General features: G+C 50.3%; 1 protein-coding gene across 1 annotated transcript in view; it reads right to left on the bottom strand.

Annotated features, from left to right (window-relative positions):
- LOC147727845 (trypsin inhibitor ClTI-1-like) overlaps nucleotides 1-16,654 on the bottom strand; it is a 360,963-nt gene that overhangs the window by 50,009 nt on the left and 294,300 nt on the right. The window contains exon 3 of the mRNA XM_086963189.1: nucleotides 7,045-7,154. Within this exon, the coding sequence (XP_086819315.1) occupies nucleotides 7,045-7,154 (110 nt within the window). The remainder of the gene's footprint in view (nucleotides 1-7,044; nucleotides 7,155-16,654) is intronic.

Genomic DNA, 16,654 nt, shown 5'->3' with positions numbered 1-16,654 from the left:
TGAGTTGTCAGAGGTGGTAACACATCATCTACAGTCAAAGGCAGCTCTACTGTAAAACCTAGGCTTTTTAATCAACAGGCCCAAATCTCACCTGGAGCTCGCCCCCCCAATGTCTACTATCTATAAGGCAGTTCTGGATACTACCTTTCTTTGCACCTTACCTCCTCCTCAGAGGATCCATACATCCGAAAGATGGTTTCATTCTTCCTGGAAGGATCACGAGTTCCAGTCCAGATGGACTTACACCTGCTAGGTCTACTGGCTTCCTGTATTCTCCTGGTCAGGCACATACATTGGTACAAGAGGGATTCGCCTCTTCATGCACGGGTAGATTTGTCAGACACCAATTGTGTCATGCTGGGACACTACAGCTGGTGTGGTCTGATGTGGGAATCTTCCTTGGGGGATTTCTTTCTGTCCTCCCTCCTGTAGCAGTGGCTGTAGTAGTGACTGATGCCTCCTCCCTAGGGTGGGGAGTCGATCTGGAGGATTTGGACATCAGGGCCTTCTGGTCTCCAGGGGAGCAGTTGCTACAGATCACCTGCAGCAGCTGTGTGCAATTCGGCTGGTCCTCAAGGCCTTCCTTCCATCCATTTTGGTTAGTCTGTCCACATTACGATGGACAATAGCATAGTAATGTGGTATATAAACACACAAGGAGGAATAGTGTCTCAACTCCATTGTCATGAGGTATTTCAGCTGTGGTTCTGAGCAGAAAAACCCTCAAGAGATCTGGTTGACACCCAATTGCCTGGTGGGGTCTCTGAATTACAGAGTTGACAGCCTGAGCCTCGGTTATCTTGCTGAGCATGAGTGACATAATTTACCAGAGTAGTCATGGGCATCTCGCCCTGTGGGGGACTCCTCAGGAGGATATGTTTGGCTTCTTAGAAAATGCACATTGCCAGTAGTTCTGCACCCTCAAGTATTCACTGAGGGGAATCCTGGGGTACGAGTTTGTTGAAATAGAACTTTCAGCTGCACTATGTGTTTCCTAATACCCTTAGGCCCTTGAGTTCTGAGTTTGCTAAAACCAGGACCAAGTAATTCTTATCTCTCCAGACTGGCCAAGAATGATGTGGTCAGGAGACCTCATATGCCTCTACCTGTGTACTCTGCTTTGACAACCCTTCAGGGCCGATCAAATCTTCCAGGTGGGAGGGATAGTTCTGCAGTCTAATCTTTAGAGCTTTCCCCTTCCTTCATGCCTAGAGATTAAGCAGGACATCTAAGCTCCTTTTAGCTGCCACTGGAGATGGTGTATGTCGTCCTCTTGGTAGCTTGCCAACCCACCACAAATCTGTGTATTATGGGAACAGTTTTGTACCACGGTGCGCAGACAATAACATGAATTGCTAGCAGATCTGATCATCAGAGGTCCTCCAGCCAGAAAGGGTGCATGGTGGATACTGTCAAGGGTTTTTATGTTCTGTTGTCTGAGTTCCTTTTTCTCCCAGATCAACCTTCCCACCTCAAGTGCCCTACTATAATAAGATTACTTAAAGGGTTGACCAATTTGTATCGTGAATCCTTTTGTTATGCCCCAGTGGGACCTAAATCTTGTTCTCTCTTTTCTCATGGGGGTCTCTGTTTGAACCCCTTCACTGTTGCCGGTTTCTGTTGTTGACTGTAAACACATTATTTTTGATTGCCATTACATTGGGAAGGCAGGTCAGGGAGGCGCAAGCTTTGTGTGCCCATCCACCATTCAAGACCTTTTTTCCTGACCAGCTGGTATTGTGAATATAGGGTGCTTTCATTTTAAAAGGTAGTCACTCCCTTTCACCTAGGTCAGTCCATTACACTTCTGCTTTTTGTTCCCCTGTCATGTCTGTAAAGGAGGAGGGCCTGCATTGCCTGGATCCCAAGCAGACAGTTAACTTTTATCCCAACCACACTAGGGACATTAGATCAGACGAGCAGCTCTTTGTTGGTTACTGTGGCACTAGAAAGGACAAAGTGATCCAGAAGCAGACGTTATCCTCTTGATCATCCTCCATATCAAAATGAGCTATGCTTTTGCAAATTAGGAATCGCCCGAGGAATTCCAAGCCCATTTCACCAGGGCAAAGTCATCATCATCGGATCGTTTCAGAAGTTTTCCCACTGCAGAAAGCTATAAAGCTGCGATGTGGGTGTTCTTGCACACCTTTGCCATGCACTACTGCCTGGACTTGTAGGTGCACGGGGACAGTCACTTCGCCACATCTCTGGTGCAACATTTCCTCATCTGACCATCGATCAGCCGCCTCCTGGGAAGGTATTGCTTGGGTATCTATTCAACATGTGGGTAACCCGCAGGGAGTGGTATCCACCAAAAGAAAAAGTAATTTACCTTTGGTAATTATCTTTCTGGTGGATACTCCATCTACCTGCAGATTTCTCACTGATCCCTCCCACTTACTCATTTGATGGATGGATGGATGGATGGATGTACAGGGAAGGTATCAATAAGGTCCCAATTAGAGTTTGGCACTGCATTGTATATAATCCATTCTATTAGATCTGTGCACCTCAAAGGCATGAAAAAGTAGAACAAAACTGACATCGAACCAGGGTGGGCACTATATTACTTTGGTGATGTCACCGTTGATCCCTTCCTGCACCAACACAAAGCCAGCACCCCCTAACGGCATCTAAGAGCTTTGAGTCCGGATCCAGTCTGACACCTGGGATTTTTCATAAGTGAGAAATTTACAAGGACATAAAGTATTCACCAGAAAGATCATTTGTGGATGTAAGTAAAAAAAATGCTATTCAAGTATTGCAGTCTGCTCCATTGAAAAACTTTAAATTCTGCAGCTCCTATTCAAGCATTATGGCATTCACGAGTTCATCACATTTGTCACAAATATAAATGTAAATGACCTAAGTGTTCATTAGAATTCACTGGTTAAGCTACAGCACAAGACTGGTGAATCAACTAACAGACAACTGCTGCTATAATAAAGTATGTTTCACTCAGCACATCAGATTTTTTGTTCACATTAGGAAGACATTTGTAAAGATTAGTCATGTATCCTTTTTTAGCGTCTGGACAACGTTCTATAATTTCCATGACAAAATCATTAGAGAAAATGGTTTTCTCTCAAAAACAGGTAATTAAATCCTGACTCGCAGAGGGATTAGTATTTTCACAGGGCAAAACCACCTTAGAACTCACCCAAATACATCCAATTTGGTATGCCACTGTCACTACATGATTTACATTGTGACTCAAATCTTCTCACCCTTTTCTATTTCAATTATGTGAGCCCCCAAGCATTCCCTACAATGCATTTCTTAAAGACAAAATTGGCAAACTTTGACCACCAAAACAATCCAATCGGTTTGCTTCTCGTAACTTTTCATTTAACAGTACCAAGAAAATCAATATTCAACCCAAAGTTTAAGGGTCTGATTTACAATAATAATATTATCCACAGGTTGTTATTGATAGTGGAGAAAGTAGAGCCGTAGGATTTGCCCCAGGCATTAACTATATAGGAGTGCTCCCACCCAGATAATACTGCCATATTGCTGAACTATAATCCACGGGTTATACAATGTCTTCATGCTCTATGTAGGGCAAGTAAGCACTATGGCATTTAGCACACCACAAGTCAAAAATAACAGGACAGCAGCTTTTGTTTTGTTTCGATTTGCTAAGGAACTCTTTGGTTAAAAGTGAAAACAACTGTACAAAATGTACATCAATAGGTCCCCAACCAGAAGATATTAGCAAGCAATATATAAATCTGAACCACGACTATCCGGAACGCAGCGGGTGAGCAGGTGCACACACAACTGGGAATTAACACTGTATTCAAGACTCACCTGGAGAACCTCTATGCTCCCCCCTTTGTAGACGCCGGGGACGAAATGATGGAATTCCTGGGAGAGCTAACGCTCCCAGTGCTGGCCCCGGATATCCAGACGGCCCTAGCCGGGCCTATAACACAACACGAAATAAAGATAGCAATCCACACGCTTAACCGAGGCAAGATCCCAGGCATGGATGGCCTGCCAGGAGAATTCTATCAGACATATGACGATGTGCTGGCTCCCGTACTAGAGAAAACATACAACACCGCTTACGAAGTGGGCCATCGCCCGGCTACCACCATGCAGGCCTTGGTGATTTCTATCCCGAAACCCGGTAGGGACACTCAAGACATAGGTAACTACAGGCCCCTCTCCATGCTCTCCACGGAGTATAAGATCCTCAGTAAGGCTATTGCCATGCGGATCCAACACCACCTCCCTGCCCTGATCCATACAGATCAATGTGGCTTCCTCCCAGAGAGGAGCACCTCCCAGAATTCGAGGCGACTCCATGCCCTCATGACGACCACCCCTCACAACTTACCACACGCTGGCTGTTTGGCCCTAGATCTCCGCCAAGCGTTTGATTCCCTGACGTGGAACTTCATGTTCGTAGTCTTGCATCGCTTTGGTTTCCCGGAGGCCCTCATAAAATGGATCCGCTTATTGTACACAGGTCCGACGGCTAGGGCACGCACGGGAAGACACATATCTGCCAGTTATAGAGTCCATAGGGGCACCCGACAGGGCTGCCCACTGTCGCCACTACTGTTTGTGCTGACGCTGGAACCCCTGGCTATTGCACTCCGCAATAGAGCCGAGGAAGAAGGCATACCGGTGGAAGGCACCAACCACATGGTCTCTATATATGCCGACGACATCTTGGTGTTTCTCCGGAACCTGCGAGGGGACCACTCGCTCCTGGCGACTGTCTTCAGACGCTTTGAGACCATCTCTGGATTGGCTATAAACCCGGGAAAGTCCCTAGGTTTCTTCTTCCGAGATGGACAACAGCCCCCCCACATACGGTTCGATACCTATGACATCCCAGTGGCACGACCACATTTAAATATCTCGGAATTCAGGTATACCGGGACCCTGAGGCCCAAATTGACGGTAATATCCGTAAAGCCATCACGGGCCTACGAGGTAGCATAGACTTCTGGACGTCCCTACCCCTGTCGGTAATGGAACGAGTGGCGGTCTCGAAGATGGTCCTACTCCCCCGCATACTGTATTATTTCATAAACCTGCCGGTCCTGCTCCCGCGACACATTTTCACCACACTAAATACGTTACTGGTCAACCTCGTTTGGGGCTCAGGGAGACGGCGAATCAGCCTTAAAAAATTGCAACTGAACACCAGACAGGGAGGCCTAGGCGTACCGGACCTACAAAGTTACTACTATGCCAGCCAATTCCAATGGTTGACCCGATGGGTGGCGGGCAGGGGTTTACATGAGATCGCTTACACGACGGACAAATTAGCACGAGGTGAACTACACTCCCTCCTCTTGCCTAATGCTAGGATTCCCAGGGACTGCCACCCCCTCCTGCATGTGGCTCTGACTTGTTGGAAGAAAGCACTGTCATACACGGCTGGGACCACCCCGTACGCAGACAATATACCCCTACTAGGCCTCCCGACACCACAGGGGACACTAACACAACGCAGACTTCGTCCCTGGACGGAGGCCGGGGTGGACAGAGTGGGAGACCTGTTCGGTGACGACACCATATTGGATCACGCTTCGTTTGTGCAAGCCACGGGAGCGCCTTCACGCTTATACCTATTACACGCCTCGGTAACACACTACGTGCGGCGAGCTTGGGCCCCACAACGTACGAAACCAGAACAACATGAGTTAGTGCACCTCCTACACTATATGGGCACGGGGGGACACCTAGTGAAATGGCTGTATGTCGGTATCAGAGAACATGTGCTGTTGCCGATCACTACACTTAGGGAGACCTGGACTGCAGACTCGGGGGAAAACATAACGGACGGGGAGTGGAAAATTACTCTAGGCCATCATAGAAGGGTGTCCACAAATTTTAAGTTTCAGTACATACAGGCCATGATCCTCCATAGAGCTTACCTTACGCCCCAGAGGCTTCATAGGATGTTCCCTGCCACTGCACACTGTTGCCCGAGATGTCAACAAGATGAGGCACATATTCTTCATATGCTATGGACATGCCCGAAACTACATACTTACTGGGGGACGATAAAACACACGCTACACTCCATAACAACACTTCGGATCCCTGAGGGGGCATTACCCTGCCTAATAGGGAACAGGAAACGGCCCAAAACATGCAAGGCACAATTGAAATGTACGGACCTGGCACTCGTGTTGGCATTCAGGGTGCTCACTATGAGATGGAAATCGCCCAGGGCCCCGCAGATAGAAATGTGGCGAGGCGACTTGCTGAAATGGGGCAAAGCCGAATCCGCGGCTCTGCGGGCAGAGGAGGGCAAGGGCCTTCGCAAATACCCTATAGCGCAGGACTGGGACTTAATGTTGATTGAACTGGAAGAGATAGACCTAGACAGTCCGGGAGACCCGGTGGTGTGAGCACACACATATTGCAGGAGACTGCTGCGGCTCACGGGCACCAATGCCACTCACGGGAGCTAGACTGAGCCTAGAGACTTTAACAAATTCCAGATAAACTGAGACACCTTGGCCCGAAATGTAGAGTGTACAAGAGAGAACGACCAGGAGAAAGGGGGCGGGCGGGCGGGGCGGGAGGGTCAGTTGGGGACTAGCACTTATGTAAGTCATGATTATGATAGTTATAGATCGTACATGGGAAGCATTCTGGACAGCTATGATAACTGACTTATGATTGATATGTTATACTCCCAAACGTTTATGGTTAAGAAAACGGAAAAGACTGATGTATGATATGATATGATGAGAAAAGGCACAGAAATGTATAACGTCCTGTAACAGTCACGAATAAAGAGTTAAAAAAAAAATCTAAATCTGAACCAATTGCATCTAAATATGCAACTGAACCATAGGAACATTGGAAACCATAAAAGATTAGAAATAATTATTCAAATCAGTCAATATTTTCAATTGTCATGAAAGCATGACGGGATACACAACTTAAAATATGGGTTGTAGGAAATTGGTATTTCATTAAAGATATACATTGGTGGTGGTCATGGTACAGATGTCACTCTATTAGTTAAGAGATTTTGTAAAAGGTATATTAAAGCAAACTTACTTGACTGCTTCGCAGAGCAAGCACTCATTGGAATATGTCTTTCCATCCGTTCCACAGACTGGGTTTAAATTCTTTGGGCAGCCTGGCAATCCATACTCTTCACAATGTGGCTTAGGTGAAAAGAAATGCAAATGCATGACAGATATTCTGTAATTATTCAACAGAAACGTAAGGCACATGATAATGTGTAGGGATTACTTCAATCAGCAATGCACAGATACATGCTCTATTACTTACCGGTAATCCTCATTACTCCGGGTCCCGTTGTCTTCATCCCATTCATTAACATATTGGAGATAACCATCTCCAGACGGAAAAAAGAGCAGAGGCATGCTGGGACCGTAATATTGCCCCTCCCACCTGGAGTACATAAACAGTACCTTCCCAGCATCCCGTCTGTAAGACCAAGCCCAGACAGGAAGGCCGGACGCCCGTTAGGGAGGGAGGGTAGTATGAATGGGACGAGGACAACGGGACCTGGAGTAATGAAGATTACCGGTAAGTAATAGAGTATTACCCCCAGGTCCCTTATGTCCTCGTCCCATTCATTCACATATTGGAGAATACCAAAGCAGAAAACCGGCCTTCACAAACCTCAAGCATACCCAGGAAACCACACCAAACGCAGTAACCCAAGGGAGCACCGAGAACGAGGGAAGGGAAGACCGCAGGAAGCAACCAGCCAGCAACCCGGAACAGGACAGCAGGGCCCAAAACAAAGACCGGAGACAACCAAGAAAAAAACAGAAGGCCAGGACCACAAAAAGGAGGCTGCCAACCAGAGAAGCAAACCCTGACCGGCCCGGAGAAGGCCAAAGAGAGAAACTCAATCCAGGCAACAGGGCGCAGCCCCAAGCAAGCAATGGAGCAGAACAGGAGCCAGGCCCCAACCAGACTGAAAAGGACAGGGAGGGAGACAGAGACCCGAAACCCCAGGAGGCCAAAACCCCCACAGAGAAGAAAAACCGCCAACCATACCGGGAGGCCAAAAAACCCAGAGCAGGCGGAGCAGAGGAAGCAATTCGGAACCAAACTGGAACCAGAACCGCAACACAGAGGGCCCACCAGGCTTGACCCCAGCCAACCCTGAAGAGGAGCCAAGAGACTGCAAAAAAACTAGGGCAACAAAGGCTCAAGGAACCAGGAATTCAGGACTGGAGCCAAGCAACCCGCCAAGGCAGGAGGACCCACAGGCCCAACCAGCCCCTGGAAGAAACCCACGCAGAGCCCATGGCAAAGGAAAACGGCAGGGTGGCTGAACGAGATCCCCTGCACCGCTACGCCGGACCAAACAGAAGGCCGGAAGAAAGAACAAACACAGGAAACCGCCAAAGTGGGAACCAGAGGAAGTATAGAAGGCAGGGTGCCAAGCCACCGAACCAGAAGGAAGCCCGCAGACCAGGAGAAATAGGAGGCAACCCAGGATACGCCAATCCAGAAGCACCGAACCCCAGGACCCACACAGGATCGGACAAGGGACCCGCAGCCCAGGAGAAAAAAAGAGAGCGGACAGCCAGACAGGAGCAACGGGGAAACTGAAGCCCAACAGCACTCAACGGAACCCCAGGAACAAGGCAGAAACAAGGACACCCAACCAGAGGCGAATCAAGCCCGGGAAGAGAACTGCCGGCAGGAGCCAGCCCAGATAGACTCACCAGAACATGGCCTGAAACCAAGAGAGCACACCCCCAGGACCCACAGAGAGAGCACAGGCAGGGACGCACCCCCAAAGGAAAGGCAACCAACAAACGCCCCAAAACCAGCAGAAACCGGAAAGCCCAGCAGACCAAAAGAGGGGACAACCGGGGCCAAGCCAGGGACACAGCAACAGCGAAAGAGAGCCAGCCCCCAAACAGAAGAGGCCCGAATGCCAGAGAGCCAAAAACGCGAACCGCTACTGGAAACACACCCCAGGGGGGATCAAAAGGAAAGGGAGAGGCGGGCCCAACCCCACCAGCCCGAGAATCCGACAGCCACAGGCACCCCCAGGTAGCCCCAACCAGGAAGAAACCAGGCCCAACCAAGCGGAACAACAGACCAGGTGAGAGCAGGAGCGCTGGTGAAAACAGGAGGGGTGACCAGGACCAACCGAAAGAAGCCACAGGCAAGTCGAGGAAACTAGCAGGGGCGCCGCAGAAACAGGGGAACACAAGGCAACACCAAGGAAACCCCCAGAAGCCATGAACAGCCATCGCCAGAGCCAGGAGCAACCAAAAACAACAGCACCCAGCACGGAAGAGGCAAGAGGCAGAAGACAGCACGCATCCTTCCCCCCACAAAGTAACCCAAGCACATCGGAGGGCCCGGAACACAAACCGGAATCCCCAGAAAGGTGTAAGGAGAACACAATAGCATCAAGAGGAGGCAGCAACAGGGAAAGAAGCCCCCTAGAACATGCCAACCCTGGAACCGCAGGGAGGCCAGACCCCAGAAATTAAGGGGACACCGCATACCAGCGGACAGAACGAGCTACCCGAAGAGAGGCCACAAGAATCCACGGCACAGCCAAGCAGGGCATCCAACTAGCCAAACCGGAAGCCCGCAGAGGAACAGAGCCAGCCACACAGGCAAGGACCCCCGGGAAGGGAGAGCCAACCCAGGGACCCAGCCTACTTCAGGCCAGAGCACAGCACCAACAACACCCAAAGAGCAGGACCGCGCAGAAATAGCCCAAAACGGGCAGACTCCGGCAGGACCAAGAGTGCAAGAAAAGGCAAGCACAAGAGAGGACCACGAACCCCAGGCACACCACAGAGGGAGGCCACACCCCGCAGAGGCAAAGAGGCGAAGAGCAACAAAGCCCAGAGACACCCAGCAGAGCACAACACAGAAGCCCAGGAGGGAAAAGTGCCAAGGGGACAAGGCGGCACAGACCTGCAGCGAGCGGCAGCGGAGGCGCAGCGCCAGCCCTGGCAGCCCGGGGGAGCCCGGAAGTAGGAGGCTGCTGAGGCAGAGAGCCGAACCGGTGACCAGGCCACCGCAGGAAAGACAAGCCCAAAAAGACATCCCACACGGTGAACCAAAACACCGGCAGCACCGCACACCCCAGCACGCCAGCCCAGCCACCCAGAACATCCAGGAGGGCAGGAGCCAAGGACGAGGCATAGCTCAAACAGGCAAGAACCCCAGCCCCGCAGACCAACACACAAGGGCAGAAGCGGGGAAGCAGAGCAGCAGCAGAGCGCAAGCAGCCCAAGCAGGAGGCCCCATGTACAACCCCTGGCCACGCCAGGAGACATTGCCACCCAACCAGGCCATGGCAACCCGTTAAAAACAGAACAGAAGCGGGTGGACCAGCACCACACATAAAACAGAGGTGCCACCGGGCCAGGAACCAGGACTGAGTCACACACCACCGGGCACCAGGCACAGCCCCCAGCCCAGCAGGAGAGAGAGAGAGAGAGGGCCGGGAAGCAAACCAGAGGAGCATAGGGGGAAAGGAGCCACCAGCAGGGCAAGACGAGCAGGAAGCGACCCCAAAAAGACGGAGGCGCCCAGCAACCAACAGCCAAGAGGCAGTGGCAGAACACACGCCCCGCCCGCAGGAGGCACCAGAAAGACCACCAGGCAGGAGCTCCACAGCAGAAAAAGCCAGCAACAGCCAGCAAGGCCCGCCGGTGGCAAACATGGGGAGAACATGAGAAACATCCAAGAAGGAGAAAGCCAAGAAGCCTCGCCCACCCCCAAAAAGAACGGGACCTCACAGCAGTCCACAGCGCACACTCGAACAGAACCCATGCATGCACCAGGAGAAAAGACCCCCACCACACACTGGGGCCAGTACAGAGTGGGTTAAAATGGGGGTCAAAATACCTGGGCAAACCACCCCAATGAGACCAAGCAAACACTGACAGTGCAGTAGCCAACTGGGAGTAGGAACAGGTATAGAGCGCGCACTCGACCCGAAGGCACCGGAGTGGCCCACATGAGCACCAGTCACGGTGTACAAGGACACAGACATGCGTGCAGGGAGACCACAGGGCAGATACATAGGATGTCGAGCCGACGCCAGGCCCAACCCGGTCCCCACAGTACCAAAACCGGCAGCCCACTGGCAAGGCAAGGACGCATCCACACCCTGAACAAACCAACACAAGGAGAGGTAACAGCCAGAAGGAGAGCCACAGCGCCGCAGGCACAAACCCCTGCAGCAGTAGAAGGACACTGACACCTAGCAGCCGGGCAGAAAGCGGAGCAAGGAGCCACGGACCCCAACATCCCCAAAGCAGTCCAGCAGCGCGGGACTAAGGAACAGCATAGGCAGCAGTGAATGGTGCAAGCCTTCGTCACTGCACCGGGGGAGCCGTCACTGAGGTCCCAACTACAAAATGAACGGGCGCCGCGCAGAGCGAACTACCCTCACAGCTCCAGCGTTCGGGGATGCCGTGAGCGCTCCGGATGGGATGCAGCTCAGTGGAAGAGCGCATGCTTTGTAAGTATGAGGTCCCGGGTTCAAACACTAGCATCCCCAGGAGCCGCGGCTGCCCAACCAGGATAGACCAGAAGGCCAACCCGTCACCCCCTGGAAAAGAAACAGACAGGAAGGAGCCTCACAGAGCCACGACGAGCCAAAGTGTAAAGGCTGAGTCGGACCTGCAGGGACGGGAACTGGAGACACTACAGACCAACACACATAGCTGTTGTCATAAAAATCCACTCCGGAGCCTGGAGGATTGCCAAATGCCGCCAGCCATATAGCAAGAGAAGCTATGAACACATCGCCTTCGAACAGTAGCGCAGCAAGGGTACCCTGTTCCCTACTGTGTCCAGTGAAAGCGCCCCCGTAGCTGTAGGGTGGGCAGCAGCTGTGAGGGGAGAGCAAATATGTAAAAAAAGCTATGCGGGACTCACCCGGGGCAGGGGCCGGACACCACCAGCAGCAAGGCCCCCACCCCAACAGCGGGGAGGCATGGCACTCAGGAAAAGAGGCACGTCTCCCAACACGCCCAGCTGCAGGAGACGCGCCTGCAACCCGGAAGCACCTTTCTGGGATGCGCACCAGCCGCAAAGGGCCCACAGGCCAACACCGGCCAACATCGTCATGACCCCCAGCAAGCCCGGCAGGCCAGGGGACAGACCAGGAAACCCCCCGCCCGCACAGCCAGGCAGCCGGGCGGTGGGGGGAGGAAGAAAGGAACGCCACTCCAGCCCCGCAGGAGCAGCAGAACAGCACACCACGTCCATTCTGTTGACATACAGAAAAAAAGAACAGACGGGATCCGGGGAAAGTATTGCTTATGTACTCCCGGTGGGAGGGGCAGTATTAGGGTCCCAGCATGCCTCTGCTCTTTTTTTTCTGTCGGGAGTTGGTTATCTCCAATATGTTAATGAATGGGACGAGGACATAAGGGACCTGGGGGTAATGACAAACAACCCCACAAGAGAATGGAAATATTGAGCATGGACCTTCTGCATCAATGTGAGAAGAACACAAACGCCTCATTGAGGTGAAATGTAAGTCCATCATTAAGTGCATGCCTGTGAAGGCTAAAGATGGACAACTACAAATTCTGAAACTATGGGAGCCTTAGCCTTCTACATCATACACAAGAACATATGCTCAGTATGTTCAGGCACTGATTGAAACTGACTGTAATAATTCTGCAATAGTAAAAGAAACTCAGGATTGATCTTGTCTTCTGAATACGGCACCGAAGGAAAGACAGAAATCTCCCTACCTATGTTCAAATAAAGTTGTAACTTAGTCCTCCTCACGGAAAAGACTCTCAAGCATTTTGTGGTCAAAAAGACTACGAGTCTTATTTAGAGTCTGGTGTCATGGGGGCACATTTGTAAATTGACAGCGTTCCCGCCTACCAAACTGTCAGGTCCCCTGCTCTAGAACTGGCGCTAAAGCATAGGTGGCATAAATCTTCAACTTGACTGCCTTTCCTCCATAGGGTTGTTAGGTCCAGGAGACTGTTGGCTCTGCCCTATTTAAGGTTGGGAGACCATCAATGGCGGTCCCAGGTATAAAAAACGCGCAGGAAGAAAGCGCCTGCTAGTGCGAACCACAATTTTTAACATCAAGTAACAAGTTGTTTTGGGAGTTTGTTTTTTCACAAGGAAAACATTTATAGAGCGGGTGCATCAAACAAGGTGCCCGCTTAGCAAAGCGTTAGTGCCATCAATAGAGCCACCAGAGTGGCAGCTCTACTGAAAGAAAAGGAATGCACACCAGCCATGAGAGGCTCTTTAAATATGCTGAAGAGTTATTTGCCAGGAGGTAGAGGTCATCGTCTCCACTTACCAGGTGAGCTATCTGCCAGGGTCTAAATTACCCCACATGTTTAAAAAATCCAAGGTTCCCCTTCGACATGATCGCTTGCAGAATCCAATTGTAAAGACAAAGCAAATAAAACCAGAAGCATATCATGTATCTCGAGTGGGATAAATGTTTGATGGACCTAGCCATTTAGTCTTGCGCACATTTACAACGTACTCATACTATGTCACAATACCTGAGAATACAGCTCAGGAACTGTTGTTGGGCTTTTATAATCGAAATTACAGTTATCAAAGAGAAAAGTCTTCTACAGCATTCAGGCGGCTGTAGCAAGGACCAGCGTGGGGAAGAGCCAGACCCAAAACAGAAAAAAAACTCTCATGATGATGTCCAGGCTAGTTGGTGAAGATATGGATATGGATTTCTGAACCGTTCACTTGGATGGAAGTTGAGGAATTAGAATATCAGAGGGAAACTACTGAAACCTATTTAAAGTATCCTAGACTGGGAGATAACTCAGCTATTCACAGATCTCGGATAGATGGCTTGACTAGCATTCTTTATCTCCAATTGATGGGATATGTGACAAATCGGCCATATTATCAAGAAAGGGCTATACATTATCGCCACTTTTATCGTTAGGAAACTGCTGCTAAAGCGGCGATAATGGGCTTGATAATATGCACTTGTGAATTCCCCTAGAAGGCCAGGTTCTGGTGTTAACCGGGGCTTCTATGGGAATTCACAAGGGCATATTATCAAGCCCATTATCGCCGCTTTAGCAGCAGTTTCCTGCCGAAGCGGCGATAATGTATCACCCTTTCTTGATAATATGGCCGGTGTTCTTTACACTAGATGCCCTTTAAAATATCCAGATGGCTGGTCCTTTTGTTTTTTGGCTCCGGACTTTTGCAATACACTGCCTTTCTATTTGAGAAATATGTTGCTCCTCCGGTATTTTAGGGAAATAAGTGATGACCTTTCTCTCTATGTGCATCAAACCTAATGTTTGTGCTTTCCTAGTGTTTAATGCCTCTCTTCTTAGAACACGAAACCCTACAGATGCATGAGAGATATATTTATTCTACAACAGAGCACACAAAGAAAAAGAAAATAATACATACATACATGAATATGGCAAACAGGTTGGCTTTGGGCTGCACGATATGCATCTTACTTATGGTTTCGCCTATAGAGAAAGGGGACACCAAAGTGGTACTTGGATCGGGATGAACGAGGGTCGTGATCACCTTGACCAATCTGATTGCTAGCAATTTTGCCAATATCTTGGGCTCAGCATTCAATAGTGAGATTGGCCGATAGGAGGAGCACAGCATCCGAGGCTTGCCTTCTTTGTGTATAATGACTATATTAGCGACTCATTGATCATATGGGAGTCGGACTTTCTCCCTGCTGTCCACGAACATCTCCCGGAGAAACGGCACAAGTTTATTGGCACTCAACTTGTATAGTTCTATGGGGAGTTCATTGGGGCCCGTGGCCTTCCCGGAATGTACCCCTCTAATAGCCTGCGCAACCTCCTCGTTAGTGAAGGGGGAGTCCAGGTATTTCCTGTCTTCCTCTGACAGTACAGGCATCTGTATATCCTGCATCATAGCTGCATTGTCAGCCTCCGTGTATAGGCCCGTAGCCGCATACACCGAGCTATATTAGGAAGAAAACTCCTCCACTATCTGCTGCGGTTCTGTAATCTTGCCCAAGTCTTCTTTCTGCAGCTCTGGCACCAACCTGGACCCCCACTCTCCCCTCTCCAGCCACGCAATCAATTTCCCTGCCTTGTCACTGTGTTCATATATCCTACTTTGGGTGTCTGCATGCTCTTCCCTGGCCCTCTCACGTGCCAGACTCCTATATTCGTCTCGGAGGAAACTCAAGCGATGCCGCTCCTCCGGGGTGCTATCTCCCGATTCCTCTCCTTCCAAGGTTGCCAACTCCGCCTCAACTCTATCGACCTCTGCGCGGTCTCTTCGTTTCTTCCCGGCGACAAGTGATAACACCTCCCCCCAAATCACGGTTTTATATGCCTCCCAGAGTGTACTACCTGACTCTACAGTTCCGACATTATTCTGAAAATACTGTTCCGTGATCTGTACAATCTCTCTTTTGGTGGCGGGGTTTCTCAGGTGCCATGCGCTTATGGGAGCTATCCAATCCACGTCTCTCCGACTCACCTCTATTCTAAGCCAAAGTGGTGAGTGATCAGATATTCCCCTGCCCAGGCGCCTCACTTCTCGAATCTCCGCCAGTTGCGACGTCGGTACCAGGATATAATCTATTCTCGAGAGAGAATGATGTGCAGCAGAGGCGTGGGTGTAGTACCTTTTCCCCGGATTCTTCAGCCGCCACCCATCTGCAAGCCCCGTGGTTTCTAAGAAATCTGACAACCACCTCCTTGATGGTGGGAGAACCCGGGCGGGGTGCCTATCCATTTCCCCATTCACAACAGCATTAAAGTCCCCCCCACGATCAGTAACCCCACAGGCATTGTCAAAAAGATTCTACACAGGTCCCGAAAGGTGTCAGTCTGCAGAGTCGGGGGGGACATACATCGACAAAAAGGTTACAGTTCTTCCCTCCCACAGCCCCGAAATGCCAAAATATCTGCCTCCATTATCCACCCATGTGGCCTGAATAGTCAGCGGGAAGGAGTTCATCACCAATATCCCCACCCCTCTGGACCCCGTGGTGAATCCCGCATGCGCAACCAATTTATATCCCCCCTTGTGCAGCGCCATACAACGATTTCCGACCAGGAGAGTCTCTTGCAACAGTACTACATCCGGCGAGTGGCTCCTAATCAACTGGCTGACCTTCCCCCTCTTTATCTTGTCCCCCAGCCCATTCACATTCCAGCTGAGCGTGGCAATCCCCAATCCCGGCCTACCAGAAGACATAGAATCGGTACATCATTTCCACGTCACCCAATGCCAAAAAAAAAACCACAACAAAAAGTATTGCACCCTTTTACCTTCTAACTAAATCCTTCACCACTGAGATTCCGATCGTATCCCATCTATCAAATCCTGGTTGATAGCACAACATGCCCAATTTTTGAGTATACCACAATGGTGTCACCTTGGTGAGGGTGTTAGCCCAGCCCAGCCGTTGAGTTCGCCTGACGTCAAATCTGTATCATGTGTAGTGTTGGACCGATGTATCTCTTTTCTCTAGTGCGGGAGTACAGGGCACACAGGTAGCCCGAGCGGTCTGTCTGGTACCTATCCAGGGCATAGGCCGGGTCAGTCGCCGGGAAATATATCCAATGATTCACAGGCCCAGTAGTACAGCCTGAGGTCCGTCAACGATATCCCCCTGTCATACCACCCTTTCGCTAGTTTCTTAAATGCCACTCTAGGGGTCCTG

Source organism: Lissotriton vulgaris, chromosome 3_1, assembly GCF_964263255.1.
Source record: "Lissotriton vulgaris chromosome 3_1, aLisVul1.2, whole genome shotgun sequence".
Taxonomy (NCBI): domain Eukaryota; kingdom Metazoa; phylum Chordata; class Amphibia; order Caudata; family Salamandridae; genus Lissotriton; species Lissotriton vulgaris.
Note: the sequence above shows the minus strand (reverse complement) of the source record. Positions and strands in the feature narration are given on the sequence as shown.